Source organism: Crinia signifera, chromosome 2 (assembly GCF_055691185.1).
Source record: "Crinia signifera chromosome 2, ASM5569118v1, whole genome shotgun sequence".
Taxonomy (NCBI): domain Eukaryota; kingdom Metazoa; phylum Chordata; class Amphibia; order Anura; family Myobatrachidae; genus Crinia; species Crinia signifera.
This window is the reverse complement of record NC_139218.1, coordinates 65,161,202-65,183,213: the sequence shown is the minus strand read 5'-3', so window position 1 is coordinate 65,183,213 and position 22,012 is coordinate 65,161,202. Positions and strand designations below refer to the sequence as shown.

Genomic DNA, 22,012 nt, shown 5'->3' with positions numbered 1-22,012 from the left:
AAGATAAAGTCATAAACTAAGCATTTCTCATCCATCTGGCAAGGTAGCACTAAACCGCCTAGTAAAGTAATATCATAATCACTCCCTGCACCTGCCGCAGGTGCTGACTACTAGCCCCCCCTCCCCCCGCTCTCCATCTGGTCTGTGACCACATTTCACCTTCACTTGTACACATTCCCATGATAGCTACAGTGACTCCCAAGTTAGTCCAGTTTGTAAGTGACATAAATGTTTTAGGCAAATGCATCCCATACTAAATAATGTAGCCAATACAATGCTAATTTTATTAAGTTTTGCAGAATTCTAACTACCAATGGAATAATATTTGCTGGATGTACTGCATTTAGCTTAATTCGGACCTGGTACTTTGCACATGAGCAGGTCCTGTTCTGTGCATGTGTGAATGGGTCCTGTGACATGGGGGGAAGGATATCCAATTAGCCCCATTGCATTTCTTTCCACTGAAAATGACTTGATATTGCTATTTAGGTCCGATGGTCAATATCACAGTATCCAATTAGAGGCCTTTATGCTCAGCCGAAAATGGACTGTTATAGCAGCTCCGGAGGTTGCTTACAAGTATTGTGCTTTGTGTGCCAGAGGAATGTGAAGCATAGTCCCCGATAAGTGCTCTCATCGGGTGATAAAGATGCCATCATTGGGGCTAATTGGATAGCCCCTGGCAAAACAATTCCCCCCACTCAATGACCTCAGGTAATTTGATACCGGCCTTAGGACAGTTTTGTTGAAAAACGGACGTGAATTCGACAATCCGCAGCTGTTTCTGACAAAACAGATCTGACTTGTTGGAAAGTCGGATCTTTTTTGTCGGAAATTGCCTTCAATGCTGTTGATATTGGCAGCATTGAATAGGCAACATCCGCTATTTCTGCCAGCAGAAATAGCGGCCGGGAGCGAATACCACCTATAAAGTTATGTGTCCAATCTCTGTTTCAATGTGTGTACCCAATTACAGGTTTTTATATACTCCCATCCATGTGATTCAATGGGACAGTACAAAATAAACCAAATAGCAAAACACATAGGAGTAAGTATGTAAATGGCCCCACTACCTTATCATGGCCCTGTGTCACTGTAATAGCCACCCTATTGCCCCCAAGTCTCTATCCTTTTGTAGAGAATGTGCTCACATGTAAGGTAGTTAGATGTGCAGCATGAACAGTAAAAATAAATCTTGTGTTCTAATATATTCCATATTTTACTATTGAGGTAAATCATAAGAAACTGGGGATAATACAGCAGAGGACATAGGCCAATTTTGCAAATATATCTTGTGTGGTTTTGATTTGCAGATGGTCTGGAGCTGAGCTGAGATCTTAAACCCAACGCTTCCTGAAGCTAAACATGGCTAAAACTGAACTTCTAATCTTCCATCCCCCAAACATCCCCTCTTCTCCCACTATCTCCATCAGTATTGGTGAAACCGAGATCACCTCCACCGACCAAACGCGCTGCCTCGGTGTCATCATTGACTCCTCCCTCTCTTTCACCCCCCACATTCGTGCTCTCTCACAGTCTTGCCGCTTTCACCTACGCAAGATCTCACGCATCAGACCATTCCTCTCCACTGACGCGACCAAAATTCTCATTCACTCTCTTGTCATCTCCCGCCTTGACTACTGCAACATCCTTCTCTCTGGGCTACCTCTCACCCGCCTCGCACCTCTCCAATCCATTCTCAACGCTGCTGCTAGGCTCATCTTCCTCTCCCGCCGCTCTACCTCCGCCTCCCCCCTCTGTCTATCTCTTCACTGGCTCCCCATTCCTTTCCGAGTTCTCTTTAAACTCCTCACCACCACCTACAAGGCTCTCTCCTCCTCCACCGCTCCTTACCTCTCTTCACTGATCTCTATCCACACTCCATCCCGTCCTCTTTGCTCCATCACTGATCGCCGACTGACCTCTCACCTAATCACCTCCTCCCACTCCCGTGTCCAAGACTTCTCTCGCGCTGCCCCCCTGCACTGGAACAACCTCCCGCCACCCATCAGGCTTTCTGATTCCCTTACCTCCTTCAAGCGCTCCCTCAAAACCCACTTTTTTCGACTAGCCTATCCCTCCTCCTAACCTCTTTTGATCCTCCTATCCTGCCTCCGTTCCCACTTATCCTATTGTTTTTCGTTCGTCCACCCACCTATTTTTAGTATGTTAACTCTTATGAGTAGGGTCCTTCTTCCTCACGTACTCACCCTACCTCATTACCTCACCTGTGCTCCTGTCCTGTTCTTCCCTTCCTCTACTTCATCTTCAGTCTCCTCGACAATTTTGACACCTACTTCTGAACTGATGCTGATTTTAGTTCTACCAGCTATACCCCTATTTATACTGTATTTTTCAACACACCCTGTACGTTACCTCGTAATTTTTTTGTTTGCTATGTACGGCGCTGCGGACACTTTGCGGCGCCTTATAAATAAACGTACTACTACTACTACTACTACTGAGGCTGAAGCGGTGTAAGTAGGTGGATGCGGTGTGTTTACATTTATACAAGGATTAACAAGGGTGTGTTGAAAGCATGTTGACAGAATTATATGCATATGCGTACACATAGATCATTGGTTCATAAACAGTGGGTCCCCACTCCAAAAGTGGGTCCCGACAACCTCAGCATAGGATCCCGACTCCATGTTGCTGACTGTCTGTGGAGGGTGGGCAGGGGAAAATGCCTTACGTATCACCCACTGCCTCCCTCTTCTATCCCCTATCACCCTTTCCCATCCGCCCATTACCCACTGCCTCCCTGTCACAATAGCAGTCTCTTCACTTCACTGACCATACATGGGGGCACTGGAAGCATAAGCCTGGGCACCAAAGAGTTAAAGCTATGCCTCTGACAGAACAGACTTCTCCCTCCCAGATTTGGATATACGCCGGCTGCAGAGCACAGGTTCTGGTGGGCTCCTGCTGAGCTATATAGAGCAATTGTACCTTCACCTCTGTACATGAACTTAAGTTTATACATAGGGCCTGATCAGACTTGGACACAGGTGCGTCAGCGACTTTTGGTGCAGTGGTACGCCCATTATAAATTTACTGTTCCCAGACCCTGCATCCGATTCTGTACCTTGGTTCTGTGCACAGGGTATCAGGAAGAATGTGCGGTGCAACGCAGTAGAAAAAACAACTGCATGAATATTACAAGTCAGCTGCATGAATATTATCGCTGCTCCCTCCCATAGGTACTAATTTACACATGTACGCAAACTGATCATTTACATAAAGTTTACTCACTTCCCCGCACATTGCGAGAGACCCCCACTCTAGAATGCTTCAAAAACAGACTTTCCTGTTTACTCAAGCATTTCCTTCATTCCCTTAAGTATTGCTTATGAAAAACTTTTCTGTCCTTCATTATCCCTGTACTGTATTACATTCATTTTATCTGTTAAGCGCCTTGAGTCCTATTGGAGAAAGAGTGCTATATAAAAAATTATTATTATTATTCCCTATATCCCGCCTCTGCCTGCAGCAGCCAGGATTTTCTTTGGTGCCCCAGGAGCTGGTCGTGTTACTTATGGCCTGTTGTGGCAGCTACAGTTATAGCTTTATGCTTTACATTTCTAGTGGCCGGTCGACGAGAAATGCCATGCCAACCAATCAGACATTTGCTTTGACTGTCTTACTTGTACTTTATTCCTGATTGGCTGCTAGGGGTTGCATATATACTAGTAAATAAGTCCTGGTAGTACAGCAGCATACAAAATAGTGGATCCTTACTCTCTATCTCTGTTAGACTCTTCTGTGCTTTCTCTGTGTCCTGTCTCCTCCTTTTCAACTCTTCCAGCTCTGTGCGCAGAAACTCATTTTCATCCACTGCCTGCTCCCTCAGATGCTTTTGCTCCGCTAACTCCGCCTCTAGCTCTTGGATCCGCCCTTTCAGATTAATAACCAACCGGTGACTCTGAAACAGATAGACCTCTGTTAAATACGTCCTTTATCTCTGTCATGAACTTTTCACAATGCTAGTAATTTCTACAACTGAACATTTCCAAAGGCAAAGCAGATATTGCAATTGATGGCACTTAGCTGGTCTATATGTACAGTGTATACAGTATATATATATATATATATATATATATATATAAATATATATATATGCACCACAGGGAAGACTATAAAGAAGTTTCACCATACAAAATGATGACCAGTTACTGGACCAATTAAATGCATTACAATAAATATGAGGTAAACTAAAGAATAATGTAATGAATATTCAGATTTTTCTGTTTGCGGTGAAACTATTATTTTATGTGCCATTCAATTACTATGAAGTTACACAATTATACAAATGATTGTGTGCATCATTGCAGGAATATGACTTACTGCCTCTTCATGCTCAGCAACTATATAGAAGAACTTATTGTGGCAGGTTCCCATTAGAGCTGAGTCATCACATCCCTCTCTCTATTATATCAAATGGAATCCTCCACCAATCACAAAATATCATCTCCTTTATAAAACTGATACTCATTAAGCTTATGAAGTGGCTTAGAAAATGCCCCAATCTCGCTCCGTGTGTAGGGGCATCGTGATAGCGATGTGTGGCTTTGCGCGTCACTATCGCCCAGGCGATTAATATCCAGCACGTTGGATAAATCAAGTTAATCGCCAGCGCTGTGTGTGCATTTCCCCTCATCTCCCATCTTTATTAGATTGGTGTGTCCAACCCCAATAAACATTTATCCCAACTACAGGAAGTATCCCATCACCATGGGTACCACTGGCAGGTGCCTCGGGGGTATGCAGTAACACACCGGTACTTCTAAGGCCCCTGGTAGATATGGTCGGTTCTGCATGTCTGCCCTGCTAAGCTCCACATTTTCTCTGATTACACTGGGAAAAATGGTAGGTGGTATGGGATTGTGTCTGCAGTAACCAGGCAGGTAAGTGTCAGCTCTGACAAAGACCCACCACAACAGGCAGTTCTATGGAGTATCGTCATGCTAATAAGGTCACAGACAAAGCCAAAAACAGAGAGCAGGCAAAGAACATGAGACACATAGTAAGGGATATACATAAAGTACGTACATAGTACAGTGACCAAAAGTTGTATTTCAATGGTACACACATATCTGACACTTAAATGAAGCACAATGGTATTGCCTCTCTTACATAATACTAACTTCATGCAATGAGGGCTTATGGCTGTGGTGCAGTGTACGGACATGGAGCCGTACAAGGCTCTATAGTTTTCAATACTGCCTGCTTCACTCTGTAGTAAGAAATGTTACTAGAGAGGAATTTCTGATTACGAGTACGGTATGTGATACAGCCATATCCATCAACAAGGCACCATGTGACCAGAATAACTCGCACTTAGGGGGGTATTCAATCATTGTCGTGCACCCGCAGCCATCTCCCGACTGGGGAGATGGCTGCGGGGCCCTATTCAATGCTGTCTTCCCCGACAGCATTGAACAGGGTTTCACCGCAGAACTAGCCCGACATCACAAGCTGTCGGGCTCGTTCTGCCGAGAAAAGCCGGAAATAGGCGAGCTCCTGGCCGGAGCTCGTCTATTTCCGTCATCAACTCGCAGCCACGCCCCCTTCTCGCCGCTCGTCGGCCGGGACATTGAATCCCGACTGCCGAGCTCCGGGCGAGCTGACCGAGAACGGGACAGGGGCACGGCTGTCAAGCTTGCTCGACAGCCATTCCCCTAACATTGAATACCCCCCTTACACTCAGTGACAAATGTTACCTCTGCTTTGAAGTTCCCCAGCTCATCTCTTAGAATGGCAATTTCTTTGTAAAGCTGCTCTATGATTCGATCTCTGTATGACAGGGCAGATTAAGAAGAGGTGGAAGATATAGAAAAGAGGTCTTAACATGAACCACATTATAACAAGGACTGACAACAATTGAAACATAATTCAAAAATATAAACCATTTTTTTTAACCAAAGTTGAAGACTATTTTGCAAACCTTCCCTCCAACATGATGTTTATATGCATTGCAAAATATAATGCTGCTGTTCCATAAAGGCATACTTCTGTGTGTCCTGAAGACAGCCATACTGTATATGCAGTGGCACTGCAGGACATTGTATCTGCAATGTCATCAGCAGGCATTTAGAACTTTGTGTTGTCAATGCGCACACAGAACCCATAGATACATAACTTGGGAGAATTAAGGGCCTGATTCTAAATCATTCTGTCCCCGGCGAATTTGCAAAGGGATCCGATGTTGCCCTGACCTTGCATAGTCGCCGTGGCGCTCGCATGGGGGGTTCAGGATGGAGACAGGCAGGGGGCATTAGCCTTGGGGACGCCCAGCATTTCCTGAGCGTACCCACGAAAATGCTGGGCATCCCCATGCGGATACAGGCGGGCAGCTGCCTGCCGGGGGTGGGCAGCTGACGTCACAGGACATCAGCCACCTGCCCAGTTCTCGGACCGGACGCTGCAATAAGTCAGTCCAGACTTTCACAAATCGGCGGGTATGTTCAGAGTGCAACGGGGGCATGCATTCATGCGCACGGCAGGCGGCATTAGTAGAGTGCCTACGCAGAGAATTTTCGTTGCTTAGCGAACTAACCAGAATTACCCCCTACATTTTTTACTGTTGCTTCAATCACCCCAAGCTATGAATATGTTATATGTGACGCGCTCTTGAGTGATGGTAAGCACTGTGGTTAGGCTTAGGCACTACAGGAGGCTGCAGACTGGGGGGGGGGGGGGGGTAGGACTAGGCTGCTTGGTTAGGGTAGGCTGCAGGAGGGGATGGTTGAGGTTAGGCTATAGGGGTATGGTTAAAATACTAGGACTGCCAGGGTTTCATACCCAACTCAGTTCAATATAAATATTTGATAGATTTTAGTGATAAAATCTAAACCTGTCACCAATAACTATCACTGACTGGCACCATCACTGCAGACGGTGGATTCCACCACTTACTTGTCATCCCTGCTCATGCCATTCTGATTGCTGAAATTGAAAGGGTCATTGCTGAAGGAGCTGCCAAATATATCATCAAACTTATTTTCCGGTAGACTCTGAAAAAAAGACAGATACTGCTGCAGGGTATACTCCTGACAGAAATACAGCGAGCCTTCATCTAGCTCAGTCCAGGAATAACAAAACAAATACACTACAGTGCACTACAGTACAAGGGCAATTTCTGAAATTAGCTTCATAACGAAAAGCGGATCTCACTACAATTTCCCTGCACCCATTTCACAGCTCTGTGCTGTTGGTGACCAAGCACATTCTATTATCTAATCCTTAGTCTGTGGCTTCTTCATATCCAGACCTGTCCTCACTGGCAAAATCATCACAAATATACAGGTCACTGCCTATCACAATTGGCTATAGGTTATCTTATTTCAGTCTGTGTGCAGGAGGTAAAGATTGACTCTAACAGGGAATCTGGAGCCCTATAAAAACTAAACCATGCATGACATGTGCAGAGAGAGTTGCATTTCAGTCATATTGTTTCCGTGCAGAGTAAATACTGGCTTCTTTATTTGTACACTGCAATTTAGATATCAGTTTAAACACCCCACCCAAATGTACGTCTCTCTGCACATGTTACATCAGCCCCACCTGCAGTGCACATGGTTTTGTACATTAAAGGGGGTACAGTCATTAGGTCTACAGTAACTAGGTCGACAAGCATTGGGTCGACACCACTAGGTTGACATGCAGCAAGGTCGACATGGGTTAAGGTCGACATGGGTCAAGGTCGAAATGGATCTAGGTCGACATGACATTAGGTTGACACTAGAGTTAGGTCGGCAGTCGAAAGGTCGACATGGGGTTTGTCACTGTTTTTTGAGCCGACATGTGCCGACAGGCGGTATTTCATGCCCTACCATCCACTAGGGCGTGGTGGGAGAATAAAATAGTGTGCCCGAAGCATCGCGAGCAATGCGAGGGGATGCGGTGCACTTAAAATTGTGTCCATGTCGACTATGTCAAATGTTATTTGTTGCCATATTTTCTTGTCAACTGTATTGATACATATATCTATTAAAAATAAATATTTTCCTTTTTAAATTTGGTGATTTCTGAGGATTTAGGAGTTGGGAGGGTGTCTTTATGCAAAGTCATGAGCTTTAATCAATATCATAAAACTGCATTATACTTTCCGGTCATAACCCTATGTTCCAGCTCAATGTCATCACCTCTGTCAATATCTACAATGTTATTAACTCTTGATCATTTTAAAGGCAAATTCTTAAACACACTTCCCCATGTCTCAATCTCAAATACTTCCTTATACCTGATCACTGTCTTCTATCATTATCTTGCAACAATAATGGCCCTCATAGTCTTTATATCACAGTTGCCTACATTGCCTTTCTTCTCCTCCAGGCAATATGTACTAAACCTTCAAAAGTGACCAAATAGAGAGTCATAAACCACCAATCTAGCAGCCATAATCAATGGTCATTTTTAAAACCCTGATTGTAACATGGCAGTTAGGAGCTGGTTAGCTGATACTCTCCATGTTGTCACTTTTCAAGTTTAGTACATCTGGTCCTCTGGGAGAAGCCCAGAGAGGAGATGCATGTAGGTGGTGAAGGTGGCTAGTTAAGTCATTAAGCTCCATCCCTCTGTGGGAAACTGTTGTGTAGGTCCAAATTGGGATAAGGGCAGGACCAGCATGATGTATTTCCATATAGATATGTCACTAGACCCTGTCCCCTTCTTGAAGGCACCAAAATTCCCTATATTAATCTCCCCATTCTTTTCACTTCACAATAAAGTGGGCAGGATAAGGGGGTTGCGGGGGACTACCCGCGTGTCTCCCGATGGATCCAGAAGAGTAGACAATAATATGCTACTACATGTCAATCACAGCAATGGAGGTTCTTCATATTGCCCTCCAGTGATGAAGCTGTGATGCATAGGGAAATAAGTTAGGTGGCCCTAACCCTGAGCTGGTACTTGTTATTTTCTATGTATACTTACCCTACTCCTGAGGACATTCATGTCATTGGATTCCATTACCACTGGAAGGACTACATCATTTGCCTTCACAAAAGTCCTGTAGTTCAGCATACATTGGGTCTAATTCAGCATGGATCGCATATGATAAGCAGCTTGCAGAAGCCTATGCTATCCATAGCAATGTGAATGCAGGAGGAGGAGCATACCACTTCCTGCCTGCATTTGCAATTGCTTAAAACTGGCTCACTCGTTTACCGTCCCCATTTATTCACACGAAGGCTGTGGATCACTCATGCGACCCCTGCAGAATGATTGGCAGCACTTGCCATCTCAGAAGGACTGCATTACCTGGTAATGCCTTTAAAATGTGGACAGTTCTGATGGGCCCAGTAATTAACCCTTCACTTTTCAGCCAATAACTGTGCATTTTTACACTAGAGATGTTTGCAATTCTGTATCTCTACACAGTGACCCAGCTCAGGTCTGAACCTGTACGTACAATTGTACAACAATGTTCTCATTTGAGTATTCTGACTTGTGTTTGCTAGAACCATGTGTTTTACTATAGGCATATCTCTGTAATTCATTCTGGCTTTGAATCTTTGAATTTTATTTTGATGTAATATCACACATTTATTTATTATTTTCTATCGTACACATTGAGCTGTTTCCTTCTTGTCCATCACACATGCCTTCATCCCCCCCCCCCCCCCCCCCTTCATCCCTGCTTGATGCTGCACTGTAAATCCACAAAAAATTCCTAGTGTGCGCAAGCATACATGGCCAATAAAGTTGATTCTATTCGATTCTATTCTATCCCATACCTGGTGAGAAGAGTCCATCCCAACAAGATCATCTGTTTCCACTAACGTTTCACTGTCAGGAGGGGAGTTCCCTGAAGGTATAAGTACCACAGGGCTGATGTGCTCAGACAACGCTGACGCTCGCAAGAAGTTTGGGGGGTTCTAAAATGAAAACAGAAAAGGTGGATCCGTTAAAACAAGTTCAGAATACAAAGCACCTACTAAAATAACAGAATTCAGTCCTTAAGCCGACAGTCAGTAGGTTGATCACAATGAGCAGACGGTCAACATGGTCAAAATGTGAACATGACAATGGTAGATACAGTATATGGTCGAAGTGCGTTTTTCATATTTTTTTCACTTTTATAACTTTTCATAGGTTACCATCCACATTAACTATGACTGGGAGCGGTAACCTGTACCAAGTGCAGCAAGGTACCGTGCCTGGTCCATGGCGAGTGAAGTGGGACATGCAAGGGGATGCGGTACACTAATTGGGGTCCATGTGCTAAAATTAAAAAATCGACACCCCAAGAACTTTAAAAAACTCATTGACCTCTTTTATGTTTTGACTATTTTTATGTTGACCTTTTATTGTGTTGACCTTTATTTTATATCGACCCAGTCACTGGCCACCTAATGAACCAGACCCAAAATAACACATGGCCCTGTAATGTCTACAACTCTCTTACTGTACATTGTTACACAAATTCTATTCAGTATTATTACTATTTTTGTTTACTTATACAGTTCAAGGTAGATACATCTCCCATTCTAGTACCATATTATTCAGGGTTGTGCTAAGAATATGTAATCATTCCCATCAGTCTTTTCTCCATTACAGGTTAAGGCCCCCAACCATTAGTGCCTGGTATGCGATACCCCGCCAATTCACCTGGCAGCTCATATGCGATTTCAGTCATGGCTGCAGGAGCTGATAGATCCATGTGGCAGCCGCTGAGACCTGCGATTGAAAGGCGAGGCATTCGGGATCACCTTACATCCCAATCGCAGGAAAAGGACAAGCGATGTGATACTTTTCATGCGATCCATCGCAACAGTTTGTCAGAATTGCGTGAAAAGTGCCCATTATTGTTCATTTTGCAAACTTACAGATAGGACATTAGGGTCGAACCCTTGGCCCCGATGCTGTGAGAAAGAAATGCTAAACACTGAGCAACCACGCTGTCATCAATTGTTTTTTGACTGTAATAATTTGGGAGGTTATTCTGGTTGGTGCGGAACTTTCCGAATTCTTTCGGAGCGGACCGCACGCCACGCTGTGCGGACATTGTAAGAGGGTGTGTTTACGGACAACATCCAAACCGTGGGTGTGCGGTGGACACATACATATTCTGCACGGTCTTACAGCATCCGCAAAACTCACGACTATTATCTATTGCTGAATGTAAAAGTGACATGTATATTTATATTAGTGATACCAAGTTCTGTCTATTGCTTGCAGTGTAAATGTGTGTAAAAAATGCAGCCGTGCTTTCAGCATATATTTGTGTGTTTTCTTAATGGTGCATTTAAGCTGCAATGGTTCCAATTGAAGCAATGAAAAGAGTGTAATTAATGAGTAATGAGTAGAGGAGTGGATTGTATTGTGTTCAGCTGACATTGGTTCAGGTGCGGGCGTACTAATTGGGCGATCCGAATGCCTAGCGCATAAGACCGCATATTTTCTGCCTTTTGGTTCGTTTGCAGTCGGTGTTCTGTCCGAATGCACGCCTACCAGAATTAGTGCACTCCCTCGTGTACGCCCATGTTTACGCCCAGTTTAGCCCACTTTGAAACTACGCCCCTGTGCACTTCCGAATGACGCCCATATTACGCCCATATTTCCCGAGTGAATGCGGTGCACATTTCTGTACGGTATTAGTGAGAACGAGTACGGAGACCGTGCGTGGCACATGCGCATAGCGTTGCCCACGCATGCGCAGACGGCTAAAAAACGCCATCCGAAAGAATTCGGAAATTTACGCATCGACCAGAATAAGGCCCTTCGTGAGAGGCGGACACTATGACCTGGCAAATGGTGACTAAAATTAGAAGGTACAATAAAGTAGACTCACTGTACAAACCACATGTTATGGGAACACTGTGGGGTAGATGAATGAAGCAGTGATAAGGGAGGAGAAGTGATAAACTGCCTGGTACTTTATCACCTGCCAATCAGCTCGTAACTGTCCCTTTTTAAACCCAGCCTGTAACTTAACAGTCAGGAGCTGATTGGCCGGTGATAAAGTACTGTACCAGGCACTTTATCACTTCTCGTCCCTTATCACTGCTTCATACATCTACCCCTGAGGGTGTAAGCCTGCTCACATCTTACATGTAATAAAACTCAGGGGTAGATTTATTATAGCGGTGCTTATCCTGCCGCTATAACACTTCCTGCTTCACCTCATTAACAAGGCGAAGCAGCAGGGGAGACCGACAAGATTTACTAACATCTTGCCTGCCGAAGCGGGGGAGCGCAAACTCCCCCCTCCGGCGATGCCTTCTCCTGCTGACAGCGCATTAGTTAACACTGTAGCGCTGTCTCCTTCCCCCTGTCCAGCTGGACTGGGCATGTGCGGGATCTCGCTACTCACGCAAGATCTCCAGTTCAGCTCAGAGCCAGCAGCAGGGACAGCACTGTCCCTGCTGTGGGAATAGGGTATCACCACCTGCAGCTGTCGAAGTCGATAGCTGCAGGGGGCGGAACGGTCAGCGCTGCTGAACATTCATACATTCGGTAGAGGCCAGGCATGCAATTTAAAATATAGTAGATGTGCTAAACCTCCTCCGCCGTAGCGCCGCTGATATAGTACCCGCATCGCGGGTCTCATGCATCAGGGGAAGCACTTTCCTCTGCCATAACGCACGGGGATAGCGCATGTTCCCTTGATCGCCAGTTAATAAATCTACCACTACCAGTACAGCTCTCTAAGCCACATTATCCAGGAACACCAGAGTCAGAAATGGTGATTTAGTTTCCCGCTGATAAACAGCTGCACACTGATACCATTTTCATACAGAATTGTCCCTAAATCCTAGCTTTTAGTTTACATTTCTGTCCTCGGTTGTGTTGCCGGTCCCAATCTGACCCCCTTTCACACAGAAAAGCAAATTATTGGGTTAAGCATTTCTTCGTGGTAATTTGCTGGTCAACATGGGTAATTCTTCTGTGTGAAGGGGTAAACCCGGGTCAAAATTCCTGGGACCAAGGAATTTTGACCCGGGTTGACCCTTTCACACAAGAAAAGTGTGTTAATAAGCAAATTACCGGGTAGCAATGTTTGACCCAGTTTTTCTGTGTAAAAGAGGTATAGAAGAACTACAATGCACTACCCACTATTCATTTCATTTCATCCTTATACCGGCCACGAATGGGCGAATTGAGTGTACACACTGAATGATATCGGAAAACGATAAAGTTCAGCGGCATCACCGTGGGCCCACTCAGCATTCACGTTGTTGGATATATAGCCAAAATCCACCCAAATGTTTAGTAGACAGAAGGGTCATTAACGATGCACAGCAGAGTGCATCATTAACAATATTGAGTGTACACACTATACAATTTATATATAAATTTAACATATTTTTATAATATTTTGCCAACTGGACAAACCAGTATTCTCTTATGGTTAACGTAAACCTGAGCGAATAGGTCTGAATCAGTCTCTCTCTCGCTCTCTCTCCTGAAGGTCTGATATGACCTGCCCTACCTCGGGAAGCTGAGGAATCTGTAGGAGGCGTTTGAAGTATTGCAGGTTGCTTGAACGGTAAAACAAATCCTTCAGCCTGGATACAAAAAAAGTGTTGTATTACAATTTCATAATAAAAAATAACTGAAACAGAAAAAAATCAAATAAAAAGCCCCATACTGTGAATTTAATCCTCACAACACTTACATTTTCTCAATTTTAATAGTTAAACATGTTTACATTTAATAATTATCCATGTATGACAGTGAATCCCATGAATTACTGACAGTGAATGTACTCACTTCTGAAACTGTTCCATAAAGCGATCTCGATGTCCCTGTAAAGTATCTGTAGGGAGGCCTGCAAGGCAGAAGAGAAAGCTGTCAGCAGCTCAAGATGGGCTTTCGACAGCCTAAGTAATTAATCCTGTACATTTCTTGGAGAATTTCCGGTGCCTCTGCTGTTAATGAACTACAATACTCAGCATGACCTGCCAATCTGCACCTGCAGGAGCTCGCAAGTATACAGCTACTGGTCTTCTACCTAGCATTCCAAACAGCACTATTTGAGGATACTGTACCTGTATCTTACCGTATTCAATATAAAACAATTCTACTCGCATATAAAGCTATTAACCATACTGCACCAGCATATATCTCTGCACTTATCACAAAATATCTCCCATCTCGACCACTACGCTCTGCACATGATCTGCGTCTCTCTTCTGAACGGATCACTAGCTCCCATTCACTATTACAGGACTTTCATCGGGCTGCTCCCACCCTATGGAATGCCCTTCCACGCACAATAAGACTCTCCGCTAGCCTCCAAATGGTTAAGCATTCCCTGAAAACTCACCTCTTTAGACAAGCCTATCATATTTAAGTTCTACACGCATAACCCTCTGAGGTACTTATGTACTATATAGCTTCCCTTCTGGACTTGTAACTTGGTGGGACTGCTATGCTATTACTGGTGCCTGTCCTTGTGTTTCCCTCCTATATCCCTATAAATTGTAAGCTTGCCGCAGGGCTCTCCTACCTCCAAGTCTGTCTGTTGTTACCCAGTTTGTTTTATCACTGTCTACTATTGTAAATCGCAACGGAATCTGCTGCGCTATATAAGAAACTGTAAATAAATAAATAAATAAATAATAATGTGGACACATCTGTTTTATAAGTACCTTCTGCCAGTGCCAGATTAAGGTCTAAATGGGCCTGGAGCTCAAATTTATCAAGGGCCTATTATGCGCAATAATAGGGGTTGTGGCCTGCACCTAATAATGGCCCTTATTCTGGTTGGTGCGGTCAGAGCCGCACACGGGGCTCCGACCGCACAAACCAAGGGCCGCCCACCATGGTCGACGACCATCGAAGGCAGGCCCGCACGCCGCGGCAGCTCCCGCAAGCTCAGACCACACGGACAATCGTCCGTGTGGGAGCTTGAAAGGGGGCTGAAAGCTGACATCCGGCGACGTCAGCTTTCCGCCCCCATGTCATGGTAATGAGGGCGTCATGCCCTCATTACCATGCATACGCCCCGCGTTTGCATGGGAACGCCCATGAAACGCGGGGCGTACACATAGGGTAATGAGGGGCTGAAGCCCCTCACGCCCCTATACGCCCCCTTTGCGGCGGACGAAATCCGTCTGCGGCGAAGGGGGCTGCACATGCGCAGAATGACCTCTGCGCATGTGCAGAACAAAAACATCGGCGGTACGGCCGCACGCGGGCCGTACCGAGCCGAGTAGAATAAGGGCCCATGTGAGAGGTGTGACCAGTGTTCTGTTTGGGTGGTCTGCTCAGGGATGTGTGTCTATTTGTGTAAACACTTTTAACTAATTATATATGCCTGGAAAAGGTAAGGGGTTGGTATAGGAAAAATGCAGGAGATATATTGGCGGGTGCCCTCCAAAGGTGCACCCGCAGGACGCCGATGTCCTAAGATACTTGGTGAGGCGGCACTCCAGTCATAAAAAAAATTCTGAAAGCCAAAACTTGGTAGACAACATTTCAGCACCTTTTATGTGGTCACATAAGTTTACCACACCATATACCCCTTATACAAATCATGCAACACAATAATAACCCCCTTATACTGTACTTGCCTCTTACACATTATGCCACATGGAATGAGGGAAAATTCGCACTGACTAAGCCAAAATTCACACTATGGCACACAGATTTAGTCAAAATTCACGTTATGCAACACACAGATTAAGGCAAAATTCACATTTTGCCACATGGATTGAGCCAAAATACACACTATACCAAATGAATTGAGCAAAAATTCACAATATGCTTCACAAAGGGATGTGGTCAATTTGCCGGCGGTCGGGATCCCGGCGTTCAGAATCCCGACACTGGAATCCCGACCGCCGAAATCCCGAAACTTTCTCCCTCCGTGGGTGTCCACGACACCCATAGAGGGAGAATAAAATAGCGTGCCGAGCGCAGGGAGGCACCGGGCCCGCAAGGGGGGGGGCGATCCACGTCCCCCCCATGTCGGGATTTCGGCGGTCGGGATTCCAGTGTCGGGATTCCGACCGCCGGGATCCCGACCGCCGGGATTACGTATCGGATCCTTCACAAACAGGGACATTGTGCGCCAAAGGCACGCATTAAAAATTTCCACCACAATGCCCATTACATGATAAGCCACACACCATAATGTCCATTACGTATTATGCTAAACACCATAATGCCTATTAAAAATGATGCTACATAAGTGCTGCTTACCTACATGCTCATTGCCAGGGGTTCCATGCTCGTTGCCATGTGGGATTACATGCTAATTACCAAGGGGAAATACATGCTCTCGGTAACTGGGGGACAGCCATGACCGGGCAAAAATGACAGCCATTGACAGCCGGACAGATAGCAGGGGGCTGCCCAGCTGTATTCAGAGCACTGCAGGCCCCGGCTATTTGAAATAATACTCCTTTCACACAAGAAAATGCAGGGATTTACCCAGGAATATGGTCCCAGGATTATGCAGGGACATTCCAGGGCTGGCCCCTTTTACACCAACCTAGTCCCTGCTTTTTCTGGTGTGAGGGGGAGAGAAAACCACCCCCCTTTAACCAACCAGCTATGTCTTCAGAACCAACTGACCCATTTACATGAGACCAGTATCATATTGAAGAACTTTTGAGTGGGCTTCGAATTATTTTGGTCCCGTGAACTGGGACGTTTGGTTCCAGAGAAATCTGCCCTCAAACAACATGAACAGCCATGAAATGACATTTCAGAAAGAAAAAAAAATTGTTTACCCACAATATCTCTGGAACCAATGAACCCATATGGACCAGCCTGGTATCAAATTGAAAGCCCAGTAATTTGGGTTAGACTAAGGTCAACCTCGAGCTTCTGTGATGCCGGAGGCGGAACTGGCAGCCGTTTGAACCGGGTGATGGTCGGAATAAGTGGGTCCCATGTTATCCTATGTGGAAAACATTCCAGCTTTGCCTGGAGGTATCTCCGGTTCCCAGGGGGCTAGCGATGCGTGGCTGGGCTCGTTGGAAAGCCCTGGCCCTCAGCTACAAAATGGGCATATTTGGAGAGTGGGCCTGGAGCTGTAGCTCCATCAGGCCCATTGTTAATTCGGCCCTGCCTTCTGCAGGGTTCCCACTGTGACAGTGTATTTTTATCCATATAGAATAGAAGTGGGGGAGATTCCAGAACTGGATTCGCTATAATGTTTTGCATATCGCCCTTTGAATTATGCTGAACAATAATGTATACCAAATAATCATCATTAAAATTTCTTGCGTGCACTGTTCTAGATCACTTAAATTGTGTCATTTCGCCTACTGACTACACATTTCCTGTTCCACTTCTATAAAGGAAACAGGAAAACCTTTAACAAACCATGTCCCACTGTGTGAAATAGTTCAGGACCTATGATCCATCAGCATTCCAGAGAAATCCATAACAATTCTCAAAGCACATTGACACCAGAGTTTGTCACCTAGAAATCCCAATAAATGAGTAACTGCAAAACCCTACAAATGACGGAGGTTTTATTGTATAACAGCAACTGGCAGCACAAAGATGAGCACTATTGTGCTAGACTGGCATGTTGAGAATTTCTCTGGGTGACACAATGGAACCAGACTGCATTGTGAGAAAAAAAACCCGGCAGAGCGGTTTAACTCCTGCACTGCCTGTGGTTGCATTGCACAGAATCAGATAATGGGTCACTCATAAAAAAAAAACTATTGATCACAGTGATGTATGTCTGACATTTACCGGAAGGGACTTGCCAAGAACTGGAATGAAACCGATAAACTTTTGCATTGAGGTTTTCCTGTTAGCCTTCCTCAAAATCAATACAGATTGCACAGACTTGGCTGAGTTACAAACTGACGGGGGTTTATTTCCCTTTGTATTAGGTGCTCTGTTCAACATGCAGAATGCTCCAGAGAAACAGGAGAAGGGGGACATGTATCAAAGTTGCCCATATCATCAATTCGTTTTAACTGGCATTTAAAGTATCTAGCACAGTCCAGACTTTTCCCTTTCTCTCATTGAAATGTTTGATACAACTCCCCAGGATCATTTTACTGCTAAGAAGGGAATTCAATTAGTCCCATTTTTTCGCACTACTTTTCCGCCATTGTATACAATTACGGATGTTTTTGCCCGTTTTTAAGTCTTTTTTTTGCCCATATCTTTTTGTCCGTTTTTTCAGCGAAAAGACACGGACAAAGAAAAAGAATGACTATAACACTGGATAAAACGATCACTATTTCGCCCGAATATGGGCGAAAACGTGGATTTGCAGATTTTCGCTTGGTTTAAAATAAGCACTTTAAATGAGTAGTGTGAATTAAAATTCGTCCTTAAAAACTTTGAAAAGTGCAGATTTCTCACCTAGGCGAAACATCGTCACCAATTGAATACCCCCCTAAATCTGTTGCTGGAACTGGGGGCAATATGTAATAGATTAGGTGGTGCAGGCTTTTCGGGAATTCCTGCGAGTCTGCCTGTATTTTTAAACTGGCAATTACAAGGCAAGATCTACCAGGCAGACTTGCATCAATCTCTGAACAGCCTGCTACATAATGACCTAGGTTCCTTGTTCATTCTGACACCTTTCCGTTTTTAAAAGTATCTCTCATTACTTAAAAATGTCTCTTTCAAATATAATTTTGTAGATAAAGATTCTTTGCTAAAAAGCTAAACCCATCATTGGACATTTATAAGTATGATAGCAAATAGCTAACTATGCCAAAGAGGATTCAAGCTTAGTTCAACAGGTACTTGTGTATTATCTGGGCGCCCATCGCATTGCATCGCATACCACTAATTAAGGTATGCGATGTGTTGCGATATGACCCAATTTCCTTGCGCACAGACCTGCACTGTGCGATAAAATATCACATTGCATCGCATGCTATTACAAATGGCATGCAATGCGATGCAATATTAAATTGTACAGGCACCCTGATGGGTGATTACTATGTTAAATGCACTCCCATTTTTTAATGCCACCCCCACTATCAAAGCTCACCCGAAGCGTGGCGAGCGGCGGCTGTACGCGTCTTCTGACCTTTTCATACACCCACTATCCGTGGCGGCGTGGATTTGATTTTACATAGTGTAGCGAGCCACCGAGCCCGAGGCGTGGCGAGCGCACGCGGATTACTTCACATGTAATCCGCGTCCGCTCGCCACGCTTCAGGCTCGGTGGCTCGCCACACTATATAAAATCAACTCCACGCCGCCACGGATAGTGGGTGTATGAAAAGGTCAGAAGACGCGTACTGCCGCCGCTCGCCACGCTTCGGGTGAGCTTTGATAGTGGGGGTGGCGTTAACAATGGGGGTGCATTTAACATAGTAATCACCCATCAGGATGCCTGTACAATTAAAAATCGGGTCCAATTCGGTCGCGTCGCATCGCATGCGATCGCATGCAATCGAATCGCATGCGATGCGACTAAAACTATGTCGTACGATGGAAATCTTGGGCGCCCAGATAATACACAAGTACCGTTCAACATCCTAGCTCAAGGTTCTGTGGGTTACAGCAAACAAAATTGTATAATCACTTCACATTACTCTCCCTGGTTGCCCATATTCAGCACACAGCTATGTATTGGAAAAGGACCTTTATGCTTCTACTGCGAGCAATATCACCTTGTTTGAAATGTTTTCTTTTATACAGTACTTTACTGTGTGCTACCACAGAATACTTACAAGAGTGTAGTTTGAAGAGTAGTTTCACAGTGTAGTCGTACAAATGGCTGCAGTCTAGTATGACCTGTATGAGAGGGGAGAGGCGGCACTGGCCAGCAGCGGTGACAGACACGGAACGGGACATGTCTAGAGATTTAAAAACTGTAAAAATAAAACAAACAGAAAAATATAGTGAAACAATTTATACACACTGACTTCCTGTCATTGTCATGCAATAAGTCATACGACAGCCACAGGTACACGAGAAACATGGCAGTGCCGTTGTAAATCTAATATAGAATAATGCATACACCTGGGCACATTTTCAGGAAGAATACCACAGCTTGTTCCAATTCCTTCCTTATTTGGTCCACAGTCTGTTTTAGATTGTGACTCATACAAAAAAAAGAGTCATGAATATAACCAGAGGGACCCCAAAGCCTGCTTTATTGTGACTGCAGGATTTTCGGTTTCCCACCCAGAACACAAACTCAAAATTAAAAATGAAATGTGTATACCAGACCTGCATGGTTTGAACCAGTGGCGGAACTACTATTGGTGCAGCAGGTGCATTGCACAGGGGCCCCCAGGACTGAGGGGTCCACAGCTGTGTGGCATATTGCGAACTTGGGCTGGAGTGGAGGAGGCCAAATAATATGGTTTCTCCTGGGGCAATCATTAACTACAGCCACGAAACACATGTGGTGGAATTTATTAAGATAAGAGTTCTATTTCAGGTAGGATGTTGTTATGGGCAACCAATCAAATCATATCAATTATTTTCTAGAAGGTGCTAAATAAATAAGTCGATTCTGATCGGTTTCCCATAGCAACATCCCATGTGAAATAGAACTCACATCAATGGAATTGAACCAAGTTTTCCTGAGGGTTTAGCACAATGTTTAACCAATAACATAGCTCCTCCTAATGACTTCATTGCCACCTGCATATTAAGCATTTTATTGTTACTGGAATATAATGACTGATTAAGGAATTAGAATTTTGAACAAAATACATCTATAGTGTCATGCTATTGAATAAGCAGACTTCATCCATCATCGCACATGATAAAACAGGGGTTTTTTTTAGGAGGAAGCAACATATTTCAAAGGGTTATGAGGCTGATTTAGATTTAGCAGCAAATCCATCTGATGGATACAAGACTTGTATCTGGGCCAACCATTTATGCCTAAGGGGGAAGACGGTGTAAAATGCACTGCTTGAGTTTGAGCTGTGAAAGGGAGCAGACCGGCCCAACTCTTATGATACAGCTGGTTAATATGTGTGCAGGATGCAAGAACATGGTATTCACTGCCCGGAATGTAAACAATGTGCATAGTTTCACCCCTTACCGTCAGAACAGCTTGTGGAAATTAGTCATATCAAAACAACCCATTGTGACCCTGGTGAGTAACTTCATAGTGGATAGTGAATTTTCATGTTTTATACAGAAATTTGATGTTAGACTGTTCTATCGGCACAGTGTCACTTCCTATATTGCATTAAGGTGCTGTATAGGTCAACAGAAAGGAAGTGGGTATTTGGACTGAAGAAATACTGTATAGTAATTGTCACTTCCCTATTCTAACAGCAGCTGTGAGCGGGAGGCACCAATATTAACGTTACTTACTGTGGTTTCTGTTATGTTTTCCCATGAGTGTGATATAGGACGATTTCAGGCAGAAGATTTAAGGGGGTATTCAATCTCCCGCTGCTATTCCCGATGGGGGAAGTAGCGGCGGGGCCCTATTGAATGCTGTCTTGACAGCACTGAATAGGCAGAACGTGCCCAACTTTAGAAGCAGATTGGGCCCGACTGCCGAGAACGGCCATGGATTGTTGAGCTCCCGGCCGCAGCTAGACGATCCAGGCCATATCTTGTGGCCACGCCCCCTTTTTGGCATTAGGCAGACAGGACATTGAATCCCGCCTGCTGATTTCTCGTCTAGCCGGTTGAGAACGGGACAGGGTCATGGCTGTCGGATTTTGTACAAGGCAACCTAGGCACCTGTCTAGGGCCCATCAGGTCCAAAACAGCCCCATAAAGATGCCCTGACCATTCAAAGGGTTCCCAGAGGAGCATTGTGCAGTTACCACGTGATGTCATGACATCACACGTACCTGTCCACACTCCCAAAGTCCCTTTGAGCTACTTTGATAGAACAAAAAATGTTTGGACATACTAAATGGTTTCATCCGCTGGATGAGGCCAATCAGTTTACATTCAATGTGATACAGGTATTAACCCTTTGATTGCCAACGTTGCTGTGAGCGATCCTCAAAATATCCGCTAAAAATGCCAGCGTCACTACACAGCGACTGTTCTTTAAGTATAAATAAATACAAATACAACCACGTCAATTTATTGAAGTTTAGTTAGATATTACACCTAAAAAAAAGAACAGTCGCTGTGA

At 44.6% G+C, this 22,012-nt stretch overlaps 1 protein-coding gene across 1 annotated transcript in view; it reads right to left on the bottom strand.

The window, feature by feature from the left end:
- The window catches only part of HIP1 (huntingtin interacting protein 1), a 110,707-nt gene that overhangs the window by 34,736 nt on the left and 53,959 nt on the right, over window positions 1-22,012 (bottom strand). Inside the window, exons 8-14 of the mRNA XM_083172261.1 lie at window positions 19,620-19,760; window positions 13,720-13,777; window positions 13,439-13,514; window positions 9,741-9,881; window positions 6,919-7,016; window positions 5,724-5,796; window positions 3,742-3,925 (exon numbers count right to left, since the gene is read on the bottom strand). Of these exons, the coding sequence (XP_083028387.1) occupies window positions 3,742-3,925; window positions 5,724-5,796; window positions 6,919-7,016; window positions 9,741-9,881; window positions 13,439-13,514; window positions 13,720-13,777; window positions 19,620-19,760 (771 nt within the window). The remainder of the gene's footprint in view (window positions 1-3,741; window positions 3,926-5,723; window positions 5,797-6,918; window positions 7,017-9,740; window positions 9,882-13,438; window positions 13,515-13,719; window positions 13,778-19,619; window positions 19,761-22,012) is intronic.